This window comes from Apus apus, chromosome 27, assembly GCF_020740795.1.
Source record: "Apus apus isolate bApuApu2 chromosome 27, bApuApu2.pri.cur, whole genome shotgun sequence".
Classification (NCBI taxonomy): Eukaryota; Metazoa; Chordata; class Aves; order Apodiformes; family Apodidae; genus Apus; species Apus apus.
Window position 1 is genome coordinate 1,808,226 of NC_067308.1, and position 20,433 is coordinate 1,828,658.

The 20,433-nt window shown below is 65.5% G+C and overlaps 4 protein-coding genes across 5 annotated transcripts; 1 reads left to right on the plus strand and 3 right to left on the minus strand.

The window, feature by feature from the left end:
* Positions 1-1,587: 1,587 nt before the first annotated feature.
* DPM3 (dolichyl-phosphate mannosyltransferase subunit 3, regulatory) lies at positions 1,588-2,249 on the minus strand. The gene is made up of 2 exons (XM_051641185.1): positions 2,181-2,249; positions 1,588-1,895 (listed from the first exon to the last, which is right to left on the minus strand). Exon 2 carries the CDS (start codon positions 1,887-1,889, stop codon positions 1,611-1,613), a length of 279 nt encoding a protein of 92 aa, XP_051497145.1. The 5' UTR covers positions 1,890-1,895; positions 2,181-2,249; the 3' UTR covers positions 1,588-1,610.
* Positions 2,250-2,977: 728 nt separating this feature from the next.
* KRTCAP2 (keratinocyte associated protein 2) lies at positions 2,978-4,389 on the minus strand. Of its 2 annotated transcripts, none has more exons than XM_051641128.1 (5): positions 4,271-4,389; positions 3,869-4,023; positions 3,733-3,796; positions 3,377-3,443; positions 2,978-3,170 (listed from the first exon to the last, which is right to left on the minus strand). In XM_051641128.1, the coding sequence occupies exons 1-5, from the start codon at positions 4,380-4,382 to the stop codon at positions 3,050-3,052; spliced, it is 519 nt and encodes a 172-aa protein (XP_051497088.1). In that variant the 5' UTR covers positions 4,383-4,389; the 3' UTR covers positions 2,978-3,049. The 2 variants fall into 2 exon arrangements, with proteins under 2 accessions (XP_051497088.1, XP_051497089.1); XM_051641129.1 differs by lacking the exon at positions 4,271-4,389 and adding an exon at positions 4,237-4,258.
* A 381-nt stretch (positions 4,390-4,770) lies between these two features.
* TRIM46 (tripartite motif containing 46) lies at positions 4,771-11,394 on the plus strand. The gene is made up of 10 exons (XM_051641019.1): positions 4,771-4,918; positions 5,739-5,994; positions 6,542-6,885; positions 7,006-7,149; positions 7,790-7,885; positions 7,988-8,241; positions 8,338-8,459; positions 9,900-10,199; positions 10,296-10,593; positions 10,728-11,394. Exons 1-10 carry the CDS (start codon positions 4,856-4,858, stop codon positions 11,101-11,103), a joined length of 2,253 nt encoding a protein of 750 aa, XP_051496979.1. The 5' UTR covers positions 4,771-4,855; the 3' UTR covers positions 11,104-11,394.
* Positions 11,395-13,989: 2,595 nt separating this feature from the next.
* Positions 13,990-20,132, minus strand: MUC1 (mucin 1, cell surface associated). The gene is made up of 8 exons (XM_051641243.1): positions 19,885-20,132; positions 18,113-18,210; positions 16,708-17,372; positions 16,439-16,512; positions 16,182-16,324; positions 15,792-15,907; positions 15,539-15,685; positions 13,990-14,524 (listed from the first exon to the last, which is right to left on the minus strand). Exons 1-8 carry the CDS (start codon positions 20,130-20,132, stop codon positions 14,450-14,452), a joined length of 1,566 nt encoding a protein of 521 aa, XP_051497203.1. The 3' UTR covers positions 13,990-14,449.
* Positions 20,133-20,433: the final 301 nt, after the last annotated feature.

A 20,433-nucleotide genomic window follows, 5' to 3' on the forward strand; every position in this document is an offset into this window, starting at 1 on the left:
GCAGAGCAGGTGCCACGGCACACTTACACCTTGCAACGTGGCCTGGGAAAAATCAATATGGAGGTGAGAAGCAGGAACAGGGCCAAAAGAACTGCAGGGGGATGGACACAAAGACGAGCCCCCACACCAGCTTGCCCTGGCTTGCTAGGATTGCCCTCACAGGTGTCCGTGGCCCTGGGGCCATTCTCCCCACCCCCGGCTTGCAGCAGCCCCATTTCCCAGACCTGTTCCCCACCCCCAGCCCCGCGGGGCAGCTCCCAGTCAGGGCCCAGGACCGGCCCCCCGGGGCAGGGCAGCTTTCCCTGACACACCGTGCAGAAACCTGGCTGCCAACTGGTCGCTCTGGCTGGCATGTGCCACGAGGTGGCCAGAGCCCCGTGGAGCTTCTCCCAAGGACACCAGAGCCTGCAGCGGGCACATGTTGGGACAGGGAAATGCTGCTGCCGCGCTGCTGCCTGCCGAGCTGCCCCGGGGCGTGAGGAGCCCATGCAGGGCTGAGTTGTCCACAGAGGACTGTGAGTGGCTCATGGAAGGCTGTGAGTAGCCCCTGGATGGCCATAAGTAGTCCACAGAGGGCTGCGAGTGGCCAATGGAGGGCAGCTGTTCCTGCCCCAGGAAGGCTCCACATCCCCTGACCCAGGGTGGTGCTCCTCCACCAGCAGCTGCCCACCCTGCTCCGAGCTGCCCGCTCTGCCATTGTTGCTCAGGAAACAGCTCATTAGTTGCTCCCGGTAATTACCCTGAATCCTCCCTCCTGATACCAACTGCTCCTTTTTGCAGAAGGATGCGCAGCCAATAATTAAAAACAAGAAAGTCCTTTGGCTGGTATGTGGAGAAGTCGGGACGCTGCCAGGAAGGCAGGCCCCAGCACTGCTCACTGCCGGCCACGCTGCTCCTCCCGCTGGGCCGCCAGCGCCAGGTCTCCAGCACCCCAGGAGCAAGGGGCATCCCCGAACCTCGGGAAACCCCCAGACTAAGTGGCACCCCCTGACTGGGGGCGCCCCTGCCCTGCCTGTGCCGCAGGGTGCCCATCCCCCTTCCAGGTGCTTTGGCATATCTGCCCACGCCGGCGGGGGCAGAGGCGGCAGCACTGGAGTGGGAGGGAAGAGCCCCCCGGCATGGGCTGAGCCGCCCCAGCAGGCCACGGGGACCACAGGCTGTGCCGCCCGCTCCACCCAGGCAGCCTCTCCCCTCCTGCCCCTGAAAAGCGGCCGGCGGGGCCAGGGTGAGGCTGCTTCAGCTCCCAGCCGACGGTGGGAACCACATCTAAGGGCAGCCAGGAGCTCTGCCTGCGCTGCTCCCAGCGCCGCAAGGCCTGGGCCTGCCTGCCCTGGCCACCCTGCTTCCCTGGAGCCCAGCTCTCTGAGGGAGAACACTGGGCTGGGTGGGCTCCCCACAGCGCTGGGCCTGTGGAGCCCCCTTCTCTGCACGCAGCCTCATGGGCACCAGCCCTGTGCTGGGGAGAGACAAGCGGTTTCCCACCCATGTGGCTTCCAGCGGTGTCCTGGGCTGTCCCCACCCAGGGCAACATCACCAGGGGAGCCCCGGCCTCCCGCTCCCCCCAGGGCACCGCGCACCGCCGGCAGCCGCCGTCCGCAGCTTTATTGGGATCAGAAGCGCAGGCCCCGCCGGCGCAGGTCCGCCCGCGCCGCGCGGATGTGCTCCTGCAGCTCGGCGGCCGCCTCCTCGCAGTCGTTGAAGGTGGCGAGACGGTAGCCCACGGTAGCCAGGGAGTAGCAGCCAAAGGCCACCAGCAGGTAGAGCGGCAGGGGCAGCAGGGCCTGCTGGAGCGGGGCCGGCAGCTGCAACCCCGGCGGCGCCAGCGCCACGGCGGCCCAGGCCGAGCCCAGCAGGGCGAGTCCACACAACCACTGCCCCAGCTTGGTCATGGCGGCCTGCGGAGAGACGGGCGTGACGGCCACCGTGAGAGAGAGAGAGAGAGAGAGAGAGCCACCGTGACAGCCACCGTGACAGCCACCGTGACAGCCACCGTGACAGCCACCGAGAGCCACCGAGCCCCGCTCCGACCCCCGCCCCAACCCGATCGGGCCCTCCTGGGCCCCTCTGAGCAGACCCAACCCCGCGCCCCTCCGGGTGCCGCGCCCTGCCGCCGAGCCCCTCTTCCCCCCGGAACCGGTCGAAGAAGCGGCCCCGCTGCCGGTACCGGCCCCTGCCCCCACCTGGACGGGCCCGGGGCCCAACGTGCGCCCCCTCGTCGCGACGATGACGTCACGGCAGCGCCGCAGCGCGGGGGCCGCTGGGAGCTGTAGTGCAGAGCCGCGCACAGCGCAGTGCGCATGCTCAGCGCGGCGGCGCGCGCCCCCTGCGGGCGGGGCGGGGCGGGCCCGCCGGGCTCCGCTCCCGCGGCGCAGGAAGCAGCCGGTTTCCGGTTTCCGGTTTCCTCCGCGTCCGGCCGCGGCGGCTGGCGGGAGCCTGGCGTGGGAGCAGCGCCCGCCTGCCCTCCCACAGCCCGGGGACTGCGCTTTCCCACGGTGCAGGGGCAGCCCCGCGCCCGGCCTCCCCGCCAGTCCCTCGTGGGGAGCGCACGGACCTTTGTTCCCTGCCGAGCGCTGGCAGCCTCGGCCCGACCAGTGCAGGGGCCCCTTCCCTATCACCACTGAGACCCCTTAAGCCCCCCCGGCCACGCTGAGCTCCTGTGACACTAGTGCCTGCTCCAGCCTGCCTGGCTCTGCATGGGTTCCTCCCTTACAGGTCTGGGAGTCAGCAGGTTTCCCTAGCAAGGCGTGACAAGTGGCTGGAAGCCGTCCCCCAGCTCCAGCCATGCTCGGCTGCCCCGTGCCAACCTCCCAGTACCACTATACTGGTATACCAGTATATACTCTCAGGACCAGTGAGGCGAGCACCCAGCCCAGGCCACGCCACAACCCTGTCCCGCAAACAGGACCACGCTCAGCCATGCTGGCACGCAGCCGTGAGAGGAAACCGGGCTGGGGGCTGGCAGCTCCAGACAAGAAGCTACAAAGAAACGGCTTTATTGGGGGGGTTCCAGAGCCCCTGTCTGGAGTGGTGGGGAGGGGGCTGCCTGGTGTCAATTCCTTTTCCTGCCTTTGCCGACAGCCTTGGCGGGAGCAGTGACAGGAGCTGCGGACTGGTAGAGGGTGGAGGAGATCTTGTTGATGTAGTAGAGGCCGACCATGGAGAAGATGAGGCTGTGAGGAAAGAAGAGGCTGCTCAGCTGCTGGGAAGTGTCAGGGCTGAACCAACCCCCTTTCCCTGCCACCCCCCTGGGCCATGGTGCCTGACACTGGCCCTGCCCGCTGTCCAGTTCCCCTCCTAGTGGCAGGCACGAGCCATCGGGTCACCAGCAGCAGCTGCAGCAGCACAACGGCTGCTCCAGGGCAGGCTCTGGACTTACCAGGTGGTCACACAGACTCGGTGAATGAGGCCAGAGGCAAAGAGAGCCAGCAAGAGGCAGGTGAGGACTGAGGGGGAAAAACAGAAGAGATTAAAGATGCACCCCCACTGCCCAAGCTGTCAGCCTCAGAGCAGCAGGGGCGAGAGCTGTGGTGGTGGTGCTGCTGGACAAACCTACCGACAGCAGAGGACAAGCTCAGGGGGTGCTACCAGGGTGGGCCCTTTCCCCCAGCCAGGCTGGGACCCCTCTGTACCACTGGAAGAGCACACACAAGGCAGGGCCCCACCACAGGCCCTGCAAACCCCAGCAGACCCGACACCTTCAGACAACAGCTGCCCCCTCCCCACGCCACTTACTCTCAGGGAATATCTTGGCCTGGAAGCCCTTCCCAAAGACGAGGTTCTCCAGGTTGTTGAAGGCCTGAGCAGAGGGTTAAGGGCCAGGACAGAACACTGCAGCCCCGACCCCGCTCCCTGCGGCCCCAAAGGATACAGTGAGGGAGCAGACGAAGAGCGCGGAGCCCAGCAGCCCCCCCTGGATGGTCAGCCACTCGGTGGAGGCCAGCTGCCGGCTGTACATCTGCATCCCGGCGAACAGCAGCAGCGACAGCAGCGAGGAGAGGGCCAAGGAGGTGCCCGTGCCTACAGCTGGGACCGCGGCCGCGCCTCAGCACGGCCCCCGGAACCGGGGGCCCAGGGGGCACGGGCCACCCCCCGGGTGTCAGCCTGGCCCACGGCGCCCAGGGCCTGCCCAGTCCCCGTTACCCACGGTGCCCCCCATCGCGGCCTGGTCCCGGTACCCACGGCGCCCCCTTGTCCTCTCCGGTCCCCCTTCCCGTGGCACCCCCCGGCCCCCGTTACCCATGGTGCCCCTGCTCCCCCCGGCCCCCGTTACCCATGGTGCCCCGCAGGAAGCGGTGCCGGTACCGGCGCGCTGCGCATGCGCACTGCGGCCGCGCCGGGAGGGACACGCCGCCGGGCGGGGGTCGTGGCAGGTCAGTGCGCATGCGCGTCCCGCCCCGCCCCGCGGGCACGGCGGCCCGCGGGCTCAGGCGCCCCCTGGCGGCCGGGCGAGGCGCGGCCGGGCCCCAGCGGCTCGCGCGCCCCCTGCCGGCGGGGAGGCGCGGCGCGGGGCCCGGGGGGCGCGGGGCCCCCGCAGCCCCGGTACCGGCCGCTGCCCGCACGCCCCGCTTGTCCCGCCCCGGGTCCACCCTGGGCGCCGCTCCCTTAGCCGCGCTGCCGTCGGCACGGGCCCAGCGGGGGGTGTCCGAGGGTGCTGCGGGTGTCCCCCGGGGCTGCCGCCCCGGTACCGCCGCCCCCCTTCGCCCCCCCCCCCGCCGCCGGGGCGGGTCCCGCGGAGCATGCGCGCCGCCGCCCCCCGCCCTCCGCACGGCTCCGCCGCTCCCTGCAACAGACCGGGGCATCCGCGGCCGCCGCTGCTGCCGCCTCGGGGACCGGCGCCGGGCTCGGGCGCGGAGCCATGGCCGAAGGCGAGGACCTGCAGACCTTCACCTCCATCATGGACGCACTCGTCCGCATCAGCGTGAGCGGCGGCGGCGGCGGCGGGGGGGGTACCGGGGGGCGGCCGAGCCGGGCTTCCCCGGGACCGGCGTCGCCATGGCAACGCAGCGGGGACCGATGGCGGGCGAGATGGCGGGGGTGCCCTTGAGGGCCGGGCAGGCTGCGGCGAGGCCTTGGGCCCGCGCCCCGACCCACCGGGCCTGGGGCCTCTGGGAAGGCCGGCACCAGCTCCCCGCTCCGTGCCGCCAGTGGGACCGGGAGCTGCCCACACACCCTAGGTGGGGGTGTTGGTCCCCATCCAGGCCCCAACCGTGGTCCCCATCCTGGTCATGGCACTGGTCCAATCCTGGCTCAGTTACTGGCCTGAGCTTCAATCCCAATCCCAGCCCTGGTCTCCATCCCGCTGCTGGTCCCAGCCCTGGTTCTAATCCTGGCCATGCTGCTGCTCCCAGGTCGGGTCCTGGTCCTGATCATTGCCCTGATCCTGGCCCCGACGCTGGTCCTCATCCTGGCCCCAGTCCTGGTCCCCATCACAGCCCTGGTCCTGATCCTGGCCCTAGATCCCGGCCCCAGCTCCAATCCGCATCCCAGTCAAAGCCCGGGTCCCCATCCTGCTGCTGATCCCAGTGCTGGGCCTGGCCCTGGTGCTTGTCCTCATCCTGGCTCCAGGCCTGGTCCTGATCCTGGCCCTGGTGCCAGGCCTGATCACAGACTTGGTGCTGGTCCTGGCTTTGGTCCCATCCCTGGTCCTGATCCTACTGCTCCCAAGCCTGATCCCATCCCTGGTCCCCATCGCAGCCCCTCCCTTGGGTGGTGAATGACACTCCCCACTCTCTCCCCAGACCAGCATGAAGAACATGGAGCGGGAGCTGGTCTGCCCAGTGTGCAAGGAGATGTACAAGCAGCCGCTGGCCCTACCCTGCGCCCACAACGTCTGTCACGTCTGTGCCAGCGAGGTGCTGCTGCAGCACGGCTTCCTCTGCTGTGACCCCACCTCAGAGCCCTCCTCGCCTGCTGCCACCCCCTCCACCCGCAGCCCCCGCCTGGGACGCCGGGCTGTCCCCAAGCCTGACCGCCTCGACCGCCTCCTCAAGTCAGGTAGGATGGCCAGAGGGGATGGGGACAGTCACAGTCATACAGTCATCAGAGTTAGAAGAGACATCTGGAGCTCATCTAGTCCAGCCCTCTGCTAGAGCAGGATCACCTACAGTAGATCCCACTGGAACATGTCCAGATGGGTTTGGAATGTCTGCAGAGAAGGAGGAGACTCCACAGATTTTCTGGGCAGCCTGTCCCAGGGCTCTTTCACCCTCACAGGAAAGAAGTTTTTCCTTCCTTATTTTTAACTTGACCCTCCTGTCCTCCAGCTTGTGCCCATTGCTCCTTGTCCTGTCACTGGGCACAGCTGAGAAGAGATTGGACCCATTCTCCTGACACCCCCTAGAGATATTGATAAGGGTTGATGAGATCACCCCTTAGTCTCCTCCAGGCTGAACAGCCCCAGCTCTGCCAGCCTTTCCACATAGGACAGATGCTCCATTCCCTTCATCATCTTTGTGGCCCTGTGCTGCCCCCATGGCAGGATGCCTGGGGGTTCTGGAGCTCCCAGCTCCCTCCTGATGCCCTCCCTGCTTCCCTCCCACAGGCTTTGGTACCTACCCGGGGCGGAAGCGGGGCACTGTGCACCCCCAGACCGTCAGCTTCCCCTGCCCAGCCTGCCAGCGGGACGTGGACCTGGGGGAGCGGGGCCTGGGCAGCCTCTTCCGCAACCTGACGCTGGAGCGGGTGGTGGAGCGCTACCGCCAGACCATCAACATCAGCGCTGCTATCATGTGCCAGTTCTGCAAACCCCCACAGCTGGAGGCCACCAAGGGCTGCACTGAGTGCAAGTCCAGTTTCTGCAACGAGTGCTTCAAGCTCTACCACCCCTGGGGCACCCAGAAAGCCCAGCACGAGCCCACGCCCCCCACCCTCACCTTCCGCCCCAAGGTATGGCCCCTCAGTTGGGGTTTCCCTTCTCTGCTTGGGATTTTGTGGGTGCTGGGGGTGGGGATGTTGGAGGGGGGTGCTGGGGACAGAGCCCTGCTGATCTCCCCTGTGCCCATGCAGGGGCTGATGTGCCCGGAGCACAAGGAGGAGGTGACTCACTACTGCAAGACCTGCCAGCGGCTGGTGTGCCAGCTCTGCCGTGTGCGGCGCACTCACACAGGCCACAAGATCACCCCAGTGCTCAGCGCCTACCAGGCCCTCAGGGTAAGGGCAGCTGGCACCGCACTTGGGGCAGGGTTGGGGCTCAGTGGGCAGGAATCAGGAGAGCCAGTGGGAGCCCTGGTGCAGGTCAGGGGTGTGGGGGCTGCCAGTGCCTTTGCTTCACCTCCTTCCTGGAGCACTGCATGCAGTTCTGGATCCCCAACACAAGAAGGAAGTGGAGTCCAGAAGAGACCATGGAGATGATCCAAGGGCTGGAACCCCTCTACTCTGGAGACAGGCTGGCAGAATAGAGAGTGTTCAGCCTGGAGAAGAGAAGGCTCCAGGGAGACCTTAGAGCACCTTCCAGTGCCTGAAGGGGCTCCAGGAAACCTGAGGAGCGACTTTGGACAAGGGCAGGGAGGGATCAGATGAGGGAAAAGGTTATTAAGATGCAAGAGGGGAGACTGAGATGAGCATTTAGGAAGAAATTCTTTACTGTGGGGATGGTGAGACCCTGGCCCAGGTTGCCCAGGGAAGCTGTGGCTGCCCCATCCCTGGAAGTGTCCAAGACCAGGTTGGATGAAGCTTGGAGCAACCTGGTCTAGTGGGAGCTATCCCTGGCCATGGCAGGGAGGTGGGACTAGAGGATCTTCAGGGTCCCTTCCAAAACCAGACCATTCCATGATTTGGTGATTCCCTGCAGGAGAAGCTGACAAAGAGCCTCACCTACATTCTGAGCAGCCAGGACACGGTGCAGACCCAGATTGCTGAGCTGGAGGAGACAGTGAAGCACACGGAGGTGAGGGCAGAAGGTGCCTGCCTGTCCCTGAGCAGTCTCTGACCCTGTTGTGCCCAGGTCCCCTCTCCCTGTGCGGCATGCTGACCCTGCTGTGCCCGGCAGGTAAATGGCTCGCAGGCCAAGGAGGAGGTGTCACAGCTGATCCAGGGGCTGTGCACCATGCTGGAGGAGAAGAGGGCCACCCTGCTGCAGGCCATTGAGGAGTGCCAGCAGAAGCGGCTGGCCAGCCTGCGCTGCCAGATCCAGGAGCACCAGGCCATGCTGGAAAACTCAGGCATGGTGGGCTATGCTCAGGAGGTTCTGAAGGAGACCGACCACCCCTGCTTTGTCCAGGCGGCCAAGCAGCTGCACAACAGGTAAGGGGCTGTGGAGACCCTCAAGGGCACAGGGCAGCCAGGGGGGGTCAGGGCCCTCAGGTGCCATCCCAATGTTCCTTCTCTCCTGTGCTGCAGGATGCTCAGGGCCACCGACTCACTGCAGAGCTTCCGTCCCGCCGCCACCGCCTCCTTCAGCCACTTCCAGCTGGATGTCAGCAGGGAGCTGAAGCTGCTCACTGACCTGGCCTTCATCCGAGGTAAAGGTAGCAGGATGTGGGCACCGGCTGTGCCCCGGGCAGAGGTGCAGCCCTGTGTGCAAAGCAGCTCCCTGCCTGCCTCGGAGCCAGAGCTTGGCCATGGCCGGCTGCGCTCGTGGATCTGCCAGTGCCCCCCTCCCCGTCAGGGACGGCCCCCGCCCCAGCAGCCCCCACAGCCATCCCGGCCCCGTGCCAGGGTGGCCAGGCTGGGGGGGCAGGACAGGCAGGGCCGCAATGCCAGGGCAGGGTAGCAGGAGCGCCAGAGGGTGAGTACAGAGCGGAGGCTGCCCCACTGCAGGGCAGGCACTTCCCGCAGGGCAGGAGCCGCGGGGCCCTGCCGGACCCGCTGGCAACACTTTTCAGACCTACTTCTACCTCTCTTTGTTTATAGGCTGCGGCCGCTGCTGAGTCGTCACCGAAGTAACTGAGGCAAGTCACATCCCTGCCCAGAGCCGCCCCGCTCTCTCTGTCCCATCCCTCCATCCCACTCCCAGCCCTGCTCCGCCGCCATCCTCCAGCCCCGGCCTGCGCCGGTGGTGGGCGGACCCCCTCATCCGCTGCCACTCCTGCCCTCTGCCCCTCTCACCCCATTTCCGTCCCCCTCGTGCCCCATTTCCACCTCCCTCGCGCCCCATTTCCTTCCCCTCTCGCCCCATTTTTGTCCCTTTCTCACCTCATTTCCATCCCCCACCTCGCAACCCATTTCTATCCCCTCTCCCCATTTCTTTCCCCTCCTTTCCCATTTCCATTCCTCTCATGCCCTATTTCCTTCCCTCTCCTCTTCCCATTTCCATCCCACTCCTCGCCCCATTTCTGTCCCACTTTGCGCCCTCTTCTGTCCCACTCTCGCCCCATTTCCATCCCCCTCTCTCCCCATTTCCGTCCCCCTCTCACCCCATTTCTAACCCTCTCACCCCATTTCCATCCCTCCCACCCCATTTCTGTCCTTCTCACCCCATTTACATCCCTCTCACCCCATTTCTGTACTTCTCACCCCATTTCCATCCTCCTTCTCACCCAGTTTCTCTCCCCCTCCTTGCCCCATTTCCATCTCTCTCCCACCTCACTCCCACCTGCCATCTCTGCACTCTTCCCTCCCACCCTTCCTCCCTGCTCCTGCTGTGCTGCCGGCACCTTCACACCCCTCTCCATGCCCATCTCCTCCCCTTCCACTGCCTCCATCCTCTCTCTTTTTCTCTCTCCTCCCTCCCAACTTGCACTCAGCCTGTCCAGTCCCTGGAGCCCCCCCAGCAGTGAGCTCCTCTGTCTCCCCGACTCTCGCTCTCCTCTGGTGCCTACACACGGTCTCCGCAGTCAGCTCCCTTTAGACTCCCACTGGTTGTGCGTCCATCTGGAATGCCCCTTCCCTGCGTCTGGCCACCTCCCTGCCTGCTGGGGGGGGGGATGCTGCCTGATGCCCGCCGGTGCCTCTCCCCACAGCCCCCGAGGCCCCTGTCATCGACACCCAGCGCACCTACGCCTACGACCAGATCTTCCTGTGCTGGCGGCTGCCGCAGCACTCGCCGCCCGCCTGGCACTACACAGTGGAGTTCCGCAAGACGGACGCCAAGGCCAAGGGGCTGAAGCTGTGGCAGCGGCGGGAGGAGGTGCGGGGCACCAGCGCCCTGGTTGAGTACCTGGACACTGACAGCGTCTACGTGCTCCGGGTGAAGGGCTGCAACAAGGCGGGTTTCGGGGAGTACAGTGAGGATATCTATCTGCACACGCCACCTGCCCCAGGTGAGGGGAGCCAGGGGACCAGAGCACCCACCCAGAGCTCCCTGATAGCTGCTCACAGCCTCCTCCTCACCCACCCTCTTCTCCTCCTTCCCTCAGTCCTCAACTTCTTCCTGGACAACCGCTGGGGCTTTAACCGGGACCGGCTGGCCATCAGCAAGGACCAGCGCGCCGTGCGCAGTGTCCCCGGTGTCCCCATGCTCTTCGCCGCTGAGCGCCTGATGACCAGCTGCCACCTCTCCATCGACCTGGTCATCGGGGACGTGGCAATCACGCAGGGCAAGAGCTACTGGGCCTGCTGCGTGGACCCCAGCTCCTACCTGGTCAAGGTGGGCGTGGGGCTGGAGAGCAAGCTGCAGGAGTGGTTCCAGGTGCCACAGGATGTGGTGAGCCCCAGGTGAGCAGGGCATGGGGGGGTGGGGAGGTCCTCTGCCTATTCCTGCCTCCAGGCACCAGCTCTGGGGCATGAAGGGGAGCCCCAGCCTGTCCCTTGTGAGTCAGCACCAGGTCTCACTCATCCCCCCTCTCCAGGTACGACCCTGACAGTGGCCATGACAGTGGGGCAGAGGACACGACGGTGGAGGCCCCCCCACCCTATGCCTTCCTCACCATCGGCATGGGCAAGATCCTGCTGTCGCACGGGTCAGCTCTCACCTCCCGTGACCCCAACGGCTGCACCGTTCCCTTGCCCCCCCGCATCGGCATCTGCCTGGACTACGAGCAGGGCAAAGTGAGCTTCTATGATGCCGTCTCCTTCCGTGAGCTCTGGGAGTGCGGCGTGGACTGCTCCGGGCCCATCTGCCCTGCCTTCTGCTTCATTGGAGGGGGAGCCCTGCATCTCCAGGAGCTGGTGGCCAACAAGCAGGAGCGTAAAGTGACCATTGGGGGCTTTGCCAAGCTGGATTGAGCTGTGCCAGTGATCCCTGCACACGCTGGCCGTCACCCCCATTGCCCAACGAGCTGGGGGGACGTGGGTGGGCAGGGAGCAGAGCACAGCGAGGGCAGCCCCGGCCTGGCTGCCAGCTGGAAGCAGGCCAGGTGGTTCTTTTGTGGGGTGGGGAGGGACAGGGACAGCTCTGCTCTCCCCTCTTCTCCCCATCTGCCTTCCCCTTTCCCCAGCTCGGCTTGAGGCCATGGGCAGGGCTGTAGGCAGGGGGTCAGCCCTAGAGATGGAGCAGGGAGGGGGGTGTGAGTGGGATGCAGGGCTGTGTGGGGAGGGGTTTGGCAGGTGATGGTGGGGGTGACAGTGGGGGTGGTGGTGGGGGGGAGAGGCTGGGTGCTGGCCAGGGTTGGGGAAGCAGCTGGGCTTGGGGAGAGAGGGTGGGGGGAGGCTGGGCTGGAATGAGGTGTGAAGACTTTTTTTAAAATGGCTCATTTTCAACACGGCTCACCTGGCTGCAGCACCCTGGCCAGGCACTGGCACCAGGGCTGGGCACTTGCACTGTGGCTGGGAACTGCCACCACCAGGTCCCTTGCATGGGCTGCCCTAAGGTTTGGCCAGGCCTGCCTGTGTCTCTGCCTGCCCGTGCAGACACACTCGGCCCTGTTACACCACTCAGTGCCAAACCACACGCAGCCAGGGCTGTGGGGTCGGCATCTGACCTGGCCAGGAGCCACCATCCACCATGGGGGCTCAAGCTGGTGGCCCCGTGCCAGGATGGGTCCGAGCTGCTGTAGTTTCTCCTGGGTTCTGTTACAACTGCTGTATTTTCATGGTTTCCTACAATAAACTGCAATGCCAGGAGCTTTGGCCCCAGGGGTTTGAGGCTCTGGCTGTTTCCTGGGGCCTGTTGTTGAGGCCAAGGGGCTGGGCTGTCCTTGGGACTGTGGCCAATAGTGGCCAAATCCTGCCCAGGGCAGCACTGATGTGTCTGGTCTCTGCTGGGCCCAGAGAAAACCCCCTTAACATTATTTGGGGTTCCCAAAGGTGGCTGGTGCAGCTGGGGTGCTGCTGGGTGCTGGGGCATCCTCTCAGGGTTGGTGATGGGGGCTGGACCCCTCACTTAGGTACCCAGGGGAGCAGGGTGGGCCAGCAGAGGAGTGACGTGTGGGGCTGGGTCCTCCCCCAGGCAGGCACCTGTCCCCAGGGAACACAGGTCCCCTCTGCTCACCTGGCTCCCTGAGAAATAGGCAGTTTGTAGGGCCTAGCCCTGGCACCTGTTTCAATTCCTGCAGGTCCTGCCCAGGGATGGGGGGGACCAAGAGGGGGGCCATGTGGCAGCAGCCCCACACAGCCCCTCTGCACCCATGGGACCCTGCCCTGGGCACACAATCCATCCCCTGCTGGTAGCAGATTTTGAGGGGGGGGGGGGGGAAGGTGACACTGCCACCACCAACCTCCCAGTGTTTTGCCCCTTGCTTCTGCCATGCAAGTACCATGCAACCAGCACCACCCCCACCCCTCCAACCCCACCTGGCTGTTCACATGCACACGAAGATGCCCCCCCTTTTTGCACCAAACCCCCAGCTCCAGCCCCAATTCCCCCCACCCCCCCATCCCCACAGCCGCCCTGGCCTTGAAGCCTTTCAGTCCTCCCCCAACCCTCCCTGAGCCCCCCCATACCTGCAGCCTCCCAGTACCATAGCCCCCTGGCCCTGCAGCCCCCCACCATCCTGGCCCCACAGCCCTCACACCCCACACTGCGCAGACCCTGCAGCCCCCCAGCTCCCTGGGGCTGGTGGCCTGCTGGGTTTCACTGTTGCTGTTGGCAACTGGCTCTCAGCAAGGCACGTGGAAAACCAAAAGCAGCAGAGACCCCCCCCCCCCAAGCACCCCCAACCCCCAGCAGCCTCTGGAGTTGCATCATCCCCTCTCACTGGGCAGCCCCCCCAGCATGCCCCAGAGTCCCCCCAGCTCCTCGCTCACACCATGGCACAGTCCAGGTACACCCCCCGGCACATGCCTGGGTCCCAGAGCCCACATGCTGTGCCCGAGGCACCCACCAGCCCCCCCCAATCCCCTTCAGCCCCCCACTGCCGGGCCCAGGGCTGGGTCCCAGCAGGGCGCTTGGCTCCGTGCCTGAGCCCACACGGAATTTCTGTGGGGCAAATTCATTTCCTTGTATTTCTGCCTTTTCAATGGTTGCCAAAACCCCTCCCAGCCCCCAATGCAGGCCCAGCCCAACCTGCTGGGGTTTGCCCCCCTGATCCTAGTCCAGGCATGGCCATCCCAGAGGCTCAGACCCTGCCACAAGGCCCCATTCAGGTTCCACCTTGGTCTTGTCCCTGCTGGGGCCACCCCACTGCCCCTCAGCGTGTCCCACCACCCTGCCCCATGCCCCGTCCTCCTGGCAGCCCCCAAAGCCATTTCAGGGCTCACACGGGGTTTGGGGGATCCTGAGCCTAGAGCAGACAGGGGACAGGAGTGGGAGCAGTGAGGCAGGGCCAGGCTGCACCCTGCAGCAGCACAGCCCTGGCAGCACCATGACCTTCTGCTGGCACGGCCGTGGGATAACCGGTTGTGTCGAACGAGCCTTGCTTGCTCACGAGACAGAAACGGAGAGTGTGGGATGTGAGCAAGAGGGACAGCATGGTGGCAGGACACGGTCACACCCGAGGGGGGTGGGGACACTGCCCATGCCAGCGCGACTGTAGGTACAATAGAAACAATCCCAGCATGAACCCCAGCTCTGCCCGGCCCCAGAAACAACAGCAACCCACCCCAAGCCCAGGTCACCCAGGGGGGTGATGGCCACGCCAGGGACATCCCACCAGTCATGGAGCCAGAAGGGGATGCAGGAGTGGAGTCCCCACAGCATTGCGGGGGCTCACTGCAGCCCGGAGAGACACAGTGTCCAGCTGCACCCATCCTTTTATTGTGAAATGCAACAAACAGACCCTGGCCCAGGCCCCTGCCAACCGCCTCCCCGCCCTGCCGCGCCCAGTGCCCACACCCCCATATATATATTTATATAAAATAACACCACAAAAAGAGCTATTAGATCCCCAGGGGCAAATGCAGGGCAGGCATGAGCCCAGACCCCCTTCCCACGGCATGGAGCAGGGTTTGCAAAGCCAAGCGAGTGTGGTGGCCGGGGGCTGCAGGGGACCCTCCTGCCCCCCCCAAATCTTTGTTCATCCTGTTCTGTCATGCGCACAAATCCGGCTGCTCCAGAACCATCCAGCTCCTGCTGCCCACAGTGAGGAGCCAAGAGCACCTGGGGATGTGCCCAGGGCTGGTGCTGGTCCCCCGGGACCGGGGGGCTGCGGCCACCCCCTCCCCTCAGTGGCCGCCCTCCATCCCAGCGAGTCCCTCAGAGGTTGTCAGAGCCAGCGGTGGGGTTGGTGTAGGTGAAGGTGCCGGTGCCCCCCCCATTGCTGCCAGCCACCTGGGGAATGAGGAGAGGGTGTCAGAGCTGGGCTGAGCCCCCTCCTCAGCCCACACCTGCTGGCAGCAGGGGGACTTCCCACACCCTCACCATGGGTCAGGTTCTCAGCCTGAAAATGGAATCCCCCCTGCATGGTGGGCAGCTGCCCCCAGGCAGCACCCACAGCCCCCACAGGCAACCCAAGCCCCCCCCAAGTGCAGGAGCCTGAGGAGCTGCCGTGGCCCTCGGCATGTTTCTCTCCTCCGGTGTGATAAGCCTGACCGGCAAGAGTGAAGGTAAATATTTACCCAGGCCCCTGGTATTTGAACAGGGCGAGCGCTCACACGGAGCCCAGCAGCTGGATACGGCCCCTGACCGCAGGGCAGCGCGGGGAGGGGACAGACAGGCTGGTCCTGCCCCAGACCTCACATCCCCCGGAGAAGCCCGACCATCTGCCTGCATAGGCAGCTCCTGACCCTGCACCCAAAGCTCAGGCTTCAGAGCCACCCGGGTGCAGGGTATGGGCTGTGGGATATGGGGATCAGCCCCCCCTGCCCCCTCTGCACTACCCCAGTCCCTGCCTCAAGCCCACTCCCCATGGCAGGAGGATGCCCCGACGCTGGCAGAGGAGGATGCCCCGACGCTGGCAGATGTAAGAGTCCAACTGGGACATGGCTGAAGATGAGGAGGGGCAGCATGGGCAGGCAGCAAGTCTGCTGCCCACCTCCCACCACCTTCAGGGGGAGCAGTGTCCAAGGTCGCTGGGAGCTCCCTGGAGCCAGGCTTGGTCTGCCAGCACCAGCCACACACCCAGCACTGCTGCTCCATCCAGGCGTGAAAGTTACAGTCACCTCCTGGCCAGGACCGGCATGGGACAGGCTCCCAGGGCCACCTGTCCCCTGCCCCACTATCTCAGTTAGCCATTAACCCAGCGGTCAAGGGACCTGCATGGCCACCTGGCTCCACCAAAAAGCACCGCGGTGGCCAGGACACCGGGTGCTAGCAGCCCTGGAGATGGTGGCATTCAGCTCCCACCTGGCTGTAGGGGTTGGGCTTGCTGCTGGGGGACACGTAGCGCCCATGGCTCTGGTATGGGGCATACTCAGCCATGGGGTGGTAGGAGTCCTTGGTGCTGAGCAGGTCCAGCTTCCCTCGGCTTTTTCGCCGACAGGTACAGGTGGTCTGGGGGTGAAAGGGAAGGGGTCAGATGACTGACAGCATGGGGACAGAGACAGGGGACCCACCATCAGAAGGCAGGTGATGACACAGACAGGAATAGGGCACTCACCATCAGAAAACAGTTGAGGATGCTCAGCAGCAGCAAGATGCACACCAGGACCAGCAGAGCAATGGCCCAGTCTGGGACCACAGGCACCGGTGCTGGGGATGTCACCTCTACAGAGCCTGAAAGAGGATCAGAGCCGTGTCTGTGCTGTGGGGCTGTCTGCAACAAACAGCCCTGAGAGAACCCCAGGACAGGGTGTGAGGGGTTGAGCCCTCGTCCATGATGTCCAGTCATCCTGTCCACCATGGGGACTGCAGAAAGCTCTGCCAGCTGCAAACCACCCTCAGCCTGTCCCACCACCGAGGAGACTCTGTGCCCTGGCCAAGATGGGATGGACCTTGTGGAACCCCCCAAAGGCCCCTCCGCAGGGCTCCATTGCCCCAGCCCACTCACTCTGGATGCTGGCCAGCTGCAGGTCCATGATGAAGCCGTTCTGGTCCAGGCTTTTCCTCAGCTGCTGCTCAGCAGCATCACTGGTGATGGTGCCATTGCCGTGCCCGAAGACGAGGATGGACTGCACCTCCACTGAGCCTTGGCTGCCGTTAGAGGATGCATCAGCACCCAGGACACCACTCCCCGCAAGGGGCTCTACGCTGGGACACACTGGGACGTGCTGGGACACACCAACGTTGGCAACCGGAGCCACTCACCTGAAACGGAGCTCGCTGCATCCCTTGTAGGTCTGCCAGCCCAGGCAGCTTGTGCAGCCAAAGACGTGTTCATACTGGAACAAAGCACGCGAACAAAGCACGCGGGTGACAGCCACTTCCCTGGCAGCCCCCCTCCCCCCATCACCTCGCAGTACTGGTGCTAAGGTGACTGGCAGAGCAGGTGCTCAGGGCACTTTTATGGGGAGGTGGTTCCTTGGCAGCACAGACCTGGGGATCTTTGCTACCCCACAGGCAGGGCTGGGACTCACCATGGTTAGGATGGTGTGGCTCAGGCTCCTGTAGTCCCTTGATGTGGGGTCGCGCAGGCTCTCGTTGAAGCTCCTGTTGAGGATGCGGAAGGACAGCGGGACACGGAGGAGCAGCTGGACAGCAGCGGGGAGCAAGGCTGCGGTTTTGCTGGGGTTGGGAGCATGGCTGCTGCCCAGCACTGCTGTGGGGGTCTGCCTGGGAGCTGTGCTGCCCATCTGTGTGGGGCTGACCTGAGTGCTGCTGCTCCCATTGCCTTTGCTGCTGGAGGTGGGGATCCCTGTGCCACCACCCATGGAGGAGGTGGGAACCGTGGAGCTGCTATTGCTCATGCTGGGGGTGATCCAGATGCTGCTGTTTGTGGAGGCATTGGGATAGATGACAGTGCTGCTGGGCATGGGCACAGTGGTGCTGTTTGCTGTGGTATTGCCTGCAGAGCTGTTGCTGGGCTGGAAGTTTGTGGTGTTGCCTGTCGCAGGGAAGACTGTGGCATGGGAGGGGACGGAAGTTGGAGTTCCGTTGCTGCTTGTGTTTTTGGAGATCATGACGTGAATGGAGGTCATGGGCATGGCAGTTGTCTCAGCAGTCGTCTCTGTGGTGGTCATGTCAGTGGTGGTTGTTTCTGTGGTAGTTGTGTCAGTCTCAGTGGTGGACATGCCACATGTACCTGGAGGAAAAACCAGGAGCTGGCAGCTGGGACCGCAGCACCAGTTTGGGAAGGTCTTATATAAAACAGCTTCTCAGCTGGACACTCCTCTAGGCCATGAGGCATTGAGAAGCACTACGACCTCCAAGAGCTGACCACCAGCAGCTTCTGCAGCCTGCGAGGTCATAAGAGGGGAACCTGCCACACCAGGGGGCTTGGGCACAGCCTCCCTCTCACAAAAACCCTCCTTTGGTGCATGTCGCTGGTTGTGGGGGTGCCACCCACACTCTCCCAACCCCACATGGCTGGATTGCCAGCCAGCATAGGGAGGGCTCCTGAGCAGTTTTCCAGCAGGTCCTGCAAGAGCTGGTGGCACTGGAGGAGAGCTGGGGTCCTGCAGCTCACTGGGACACACACCTGCACACCAGGCTGTGAGCCCTGGGCTCAGCCTGCTCTAGCCAGCCCGGCACAGCCCAGCCCTGCCCAGTCCCTTCAGACACAGCTAAGAGGGGCCACGGCAAGGTCCCCAAGTCCCAGTTTTGCTGGGGACAACTTGCACCCAGGGGCCAGACCAGGAGAGATGATGATGTCCCTGCTGCTGGGGTGCTGAGGGCCACCAGCTCTGGTGTCCCCCAGTCCCTGCTCAGAAAACAGACCAAGTGATCCTGTCCCCCTGCTCCCCTGTCCCATTGCCTCCCAGCATGCCCAGGTCCCAGCCTGGCTCATTCCAGCTTGAGGTCCCACTGGCCCCAGTCCCTCACCTGTTCCCAGCAGCAGCAGCAGCAGAAGGGCAGTGAATGCCATGTGGCTCATTCTGAGGGGTCCCAGCACCTCCTGGGGCTCCACAATGGCTGCTCTCCTGTTGGCCAGCGGTGCACGTCACAATCCGAGGATCAGGAACTGGCGGCTTGGCAGCGGCGGGAGCTTTATACAGCACCTGGGGCAGGTGGAGAGGCCCCACCCCACCACTGGCCCTGAGGGGGGGGGGGGTCCCTCCGTGCTGCTTGGCGCTGGGCACCGGGGTGCCGCCTCGCTGATGGGGCCCCCACGACATCATCCCCCTGGGCTGGGTCCCCCACACTCTACTGGGGAGGGGGGACACCGCCAGCAGCGTCCCCATGCCAGGGGTGGATGCAGCCTCAGGTGGGGGGCACAGGAAAGGGGCTGGGCAGGGGTGGGGTGCAGCAACTGCCCAGACCCATGGGCTGAGTGATGGCCCCCGGGACCGGGGGGACAGAGGGACGCAGTCTCCCTCAGCCCCTCACTCATGTGGGAGGCCTCATCCTTCAGCTCAGCCCAGGGTTAATCATTACCTGCCAGCCACTGCCTCGCCCTACACTCAAATAAACACCAGTGACACCCCCCCCAACTGCTTACGCAGGTGGGGCCCAGGGCCCTGTGAAATCCCAGTACCTCCCAGTAACCTCCCTGCCAGGTCCCAGGGCCCCTCCTAGGGCACAAGGGCCCCCCCCACCACAGCACAAGACCCCCATTCCCACTCAAGACACAGCTCCCTGTCCAGGCTGATGCCTAGTGCCGATCTGGGTGCCGATGCTCTACCTCAGCGGTACCAGGTGCCACCTGTGCTATGGCACAGAGCCCCCATCCTCCCCAGTGACACGTGCTCCTGGCACTGCCAGACCACGCCAGCCTTTCATGTCCCTCCCTGCCCCTGCCCTGCAGGAAGGGCCCCAATTCCAGAAGAGGGCTTGGCAGGGGCCCGGAGTCCAGCATCCTGCCCAGCCCCGTGTGGAGGTGAACTACCACCCAGTCGTGCTGGACGGTTTCCGGGGTGTCGGTTCTGCAGTAACTGGGAGCAAGGGACGGGTGGCCTGGGTGCTTGTCATTAGGGGTACAACGGGACACAGCTGCGCCCAGTCTGGGGTCCACAGGCTCGGTGCCAGGGAAGGGGAACGCGAGCAGGGCACGGGCAGCGAGCTCTGGGCTCATGACCTGCCCAAGGGCCCTCGGCGGTGGGGAAGGGCAAACATGCTGACCCCTGCTGCTCTGGCCCGGGGTACTGCACCCCTCCAGAGCCGCCATGTTCTGCCAACCCCGCCTCCCGGTCAACACCGGGGTGCAGCTCCCGGCCGGTGTCCCCGAGCCCGCTCCAAGCAGCGGTTTAAAGGCTGCACTTTTCCTCTTAGCGGAAACCTGCAGAGGACCCGCAGCGAGGGCGAGCTTAGGGAATGGGCAGGGCCGGCCTCGGCCCCGGAGGCGGCGCAGCACCGCGCTCCCGCCGCCGCACCCCTTGATCCCGACCGTGCCCGCCGGGCTGAGCCGGGTCGGGGACACCGGGGGCTCCGAGGCCGCCCCTTCCCCGCGGCCCGGGCACGCGCACCCCCGCCCCGCTGGGGCTGCGGCGCCCCCTGGCGGCCGCGACTCCGAACGACGCGCTCTGCGCGCCCCGGCCCCGCTGAGCGGCACCGGCACCGGGGGCTTCGCGGCCGCCCCTCGCAGCCGCGCTCCCGCCCTGCACCCCCCAAGAGTACGAGCGGGGCTGCCGGCACTCGGTACGGAGCGGTGATTTCACCTGCCACGGCCCCGCACAATTGCGGGCAGCGCCGGCGGTATCCTCCGGTATCCCCGGGCAGTGCCCGCCGCGGCTCCGCGGCGGGAAGAGGCAGCGGGCAGCGCTCGCCCAGCCCCAGCCCCTGTTGCCCTTTTAAGAGCGGGCCCGGGGCCGCCGTGCCCATTGTCGCAGCCGCCGCCGCGGGGCAGGGGGGTGGGTCGGGCCGGTGCCTGCCCCGCGCGCTCCGGGGCGGGGCGGGGGAGGCACATTCCGCCGCGTTGCCGGGACAGCCGTCGTCATGGCGACCGGGCACTGCCGCCGGGGCTCGGCGCGCGCCGCGCAGTTCCCACGGAGCGGCCCGAGCGGCGGCGGCTCCGCTCCCTCCGGGGCGGCGGGAGGGACGGGATGCGGTGCAGTGTTGTGCTCTCGCCTACCAATATTGCACTCGTCCCGGCCTCCCGCCGCCGCGGGCTCCGCCGGTGGGACCAGCCGGGTACCGGGCTCCCTCCCCCATCCCCGCGACCCACCACAGGCAGGACAGCGAGGGACGGGGCCGAGAGCACGGGAGAG

Excerpts from the sequence above, each read along its gene's own strand:
- TRIM46 (XM_051641019.1), top strand. The coding sequence starts at position 4,856 with ATGGCCGAAGGCGAGGACCTGCAGACCTTCACCTCCATCATGGACGCA. Across the intron at positions 5,995-6,541 it reads CGACCGCCTCCTCAAGTCAG|GCTTTGGTACCTACCCGGGG; the intron begins GTAGGATGGCCA and ends TCCCTCCCACAG. Across the intron at positions 10,200-10,295 it reads GCACACGCCACCTGCCCCAG|TCCTCAACTTCTTCCTGGAC; the intron begins GTGAGGGGAGCC and ends TCCTTCCCTCAG.
- KRTCAP2 (XM_051641128.1), bottom strand. The coding sequence starts at position 4,382 with ATGCGCACTGACCTGCCACGACCCCCGCCCGGCGGCGTGTCCCTCCCG. Across the intron at positions 3,797-3,868 it reads TCTTCGTCTGCTCCCTCACT|GCCTTCAACAACCTGGAGAA; the intron begins GTATCCTTTGGG and ends CCCTCTGCTCAG. Across the intron at positions 3,171-3,376 it reads CGAGTCTGTGTGACCACCTG|CCTCATCTTCTCCATGGTCG; the intron begins GTAAGTCCAGAG and ends CTTTCCTCACAG.
- DPM3 (XM_051641185.1), bottom strand. The coding sequence starts at position 1,889 with ATGACCAAGCTGGGGCAGTGGTTGTGTGGACTCGCCCTGCTGGGCTCG.
- MUC1 (XM_051641243.1), bottom strand. The coding sequence starts at position 20,132 with ATGTGCCTCCCCCGCCCCGCCCCGGAGCGCGCGGGGCAGGCACCGGCC. Across the intron at positions 15,686-15,791 it reads TCCTCAACTGTTTTCTGATG|ACCACCTGTACCTGTCGGCG; the intron begins GTGAGTGCCCTA and ends TTTCACCCCCAG. Across the intron at positions 14,525-15,538 it reads AGCCCAACCCCTACAGCCAG|GTGGCTGGCAGCAATGGGGG; the intron begins GTGGGAGCTGAA and ends CTCATTCCCCAG.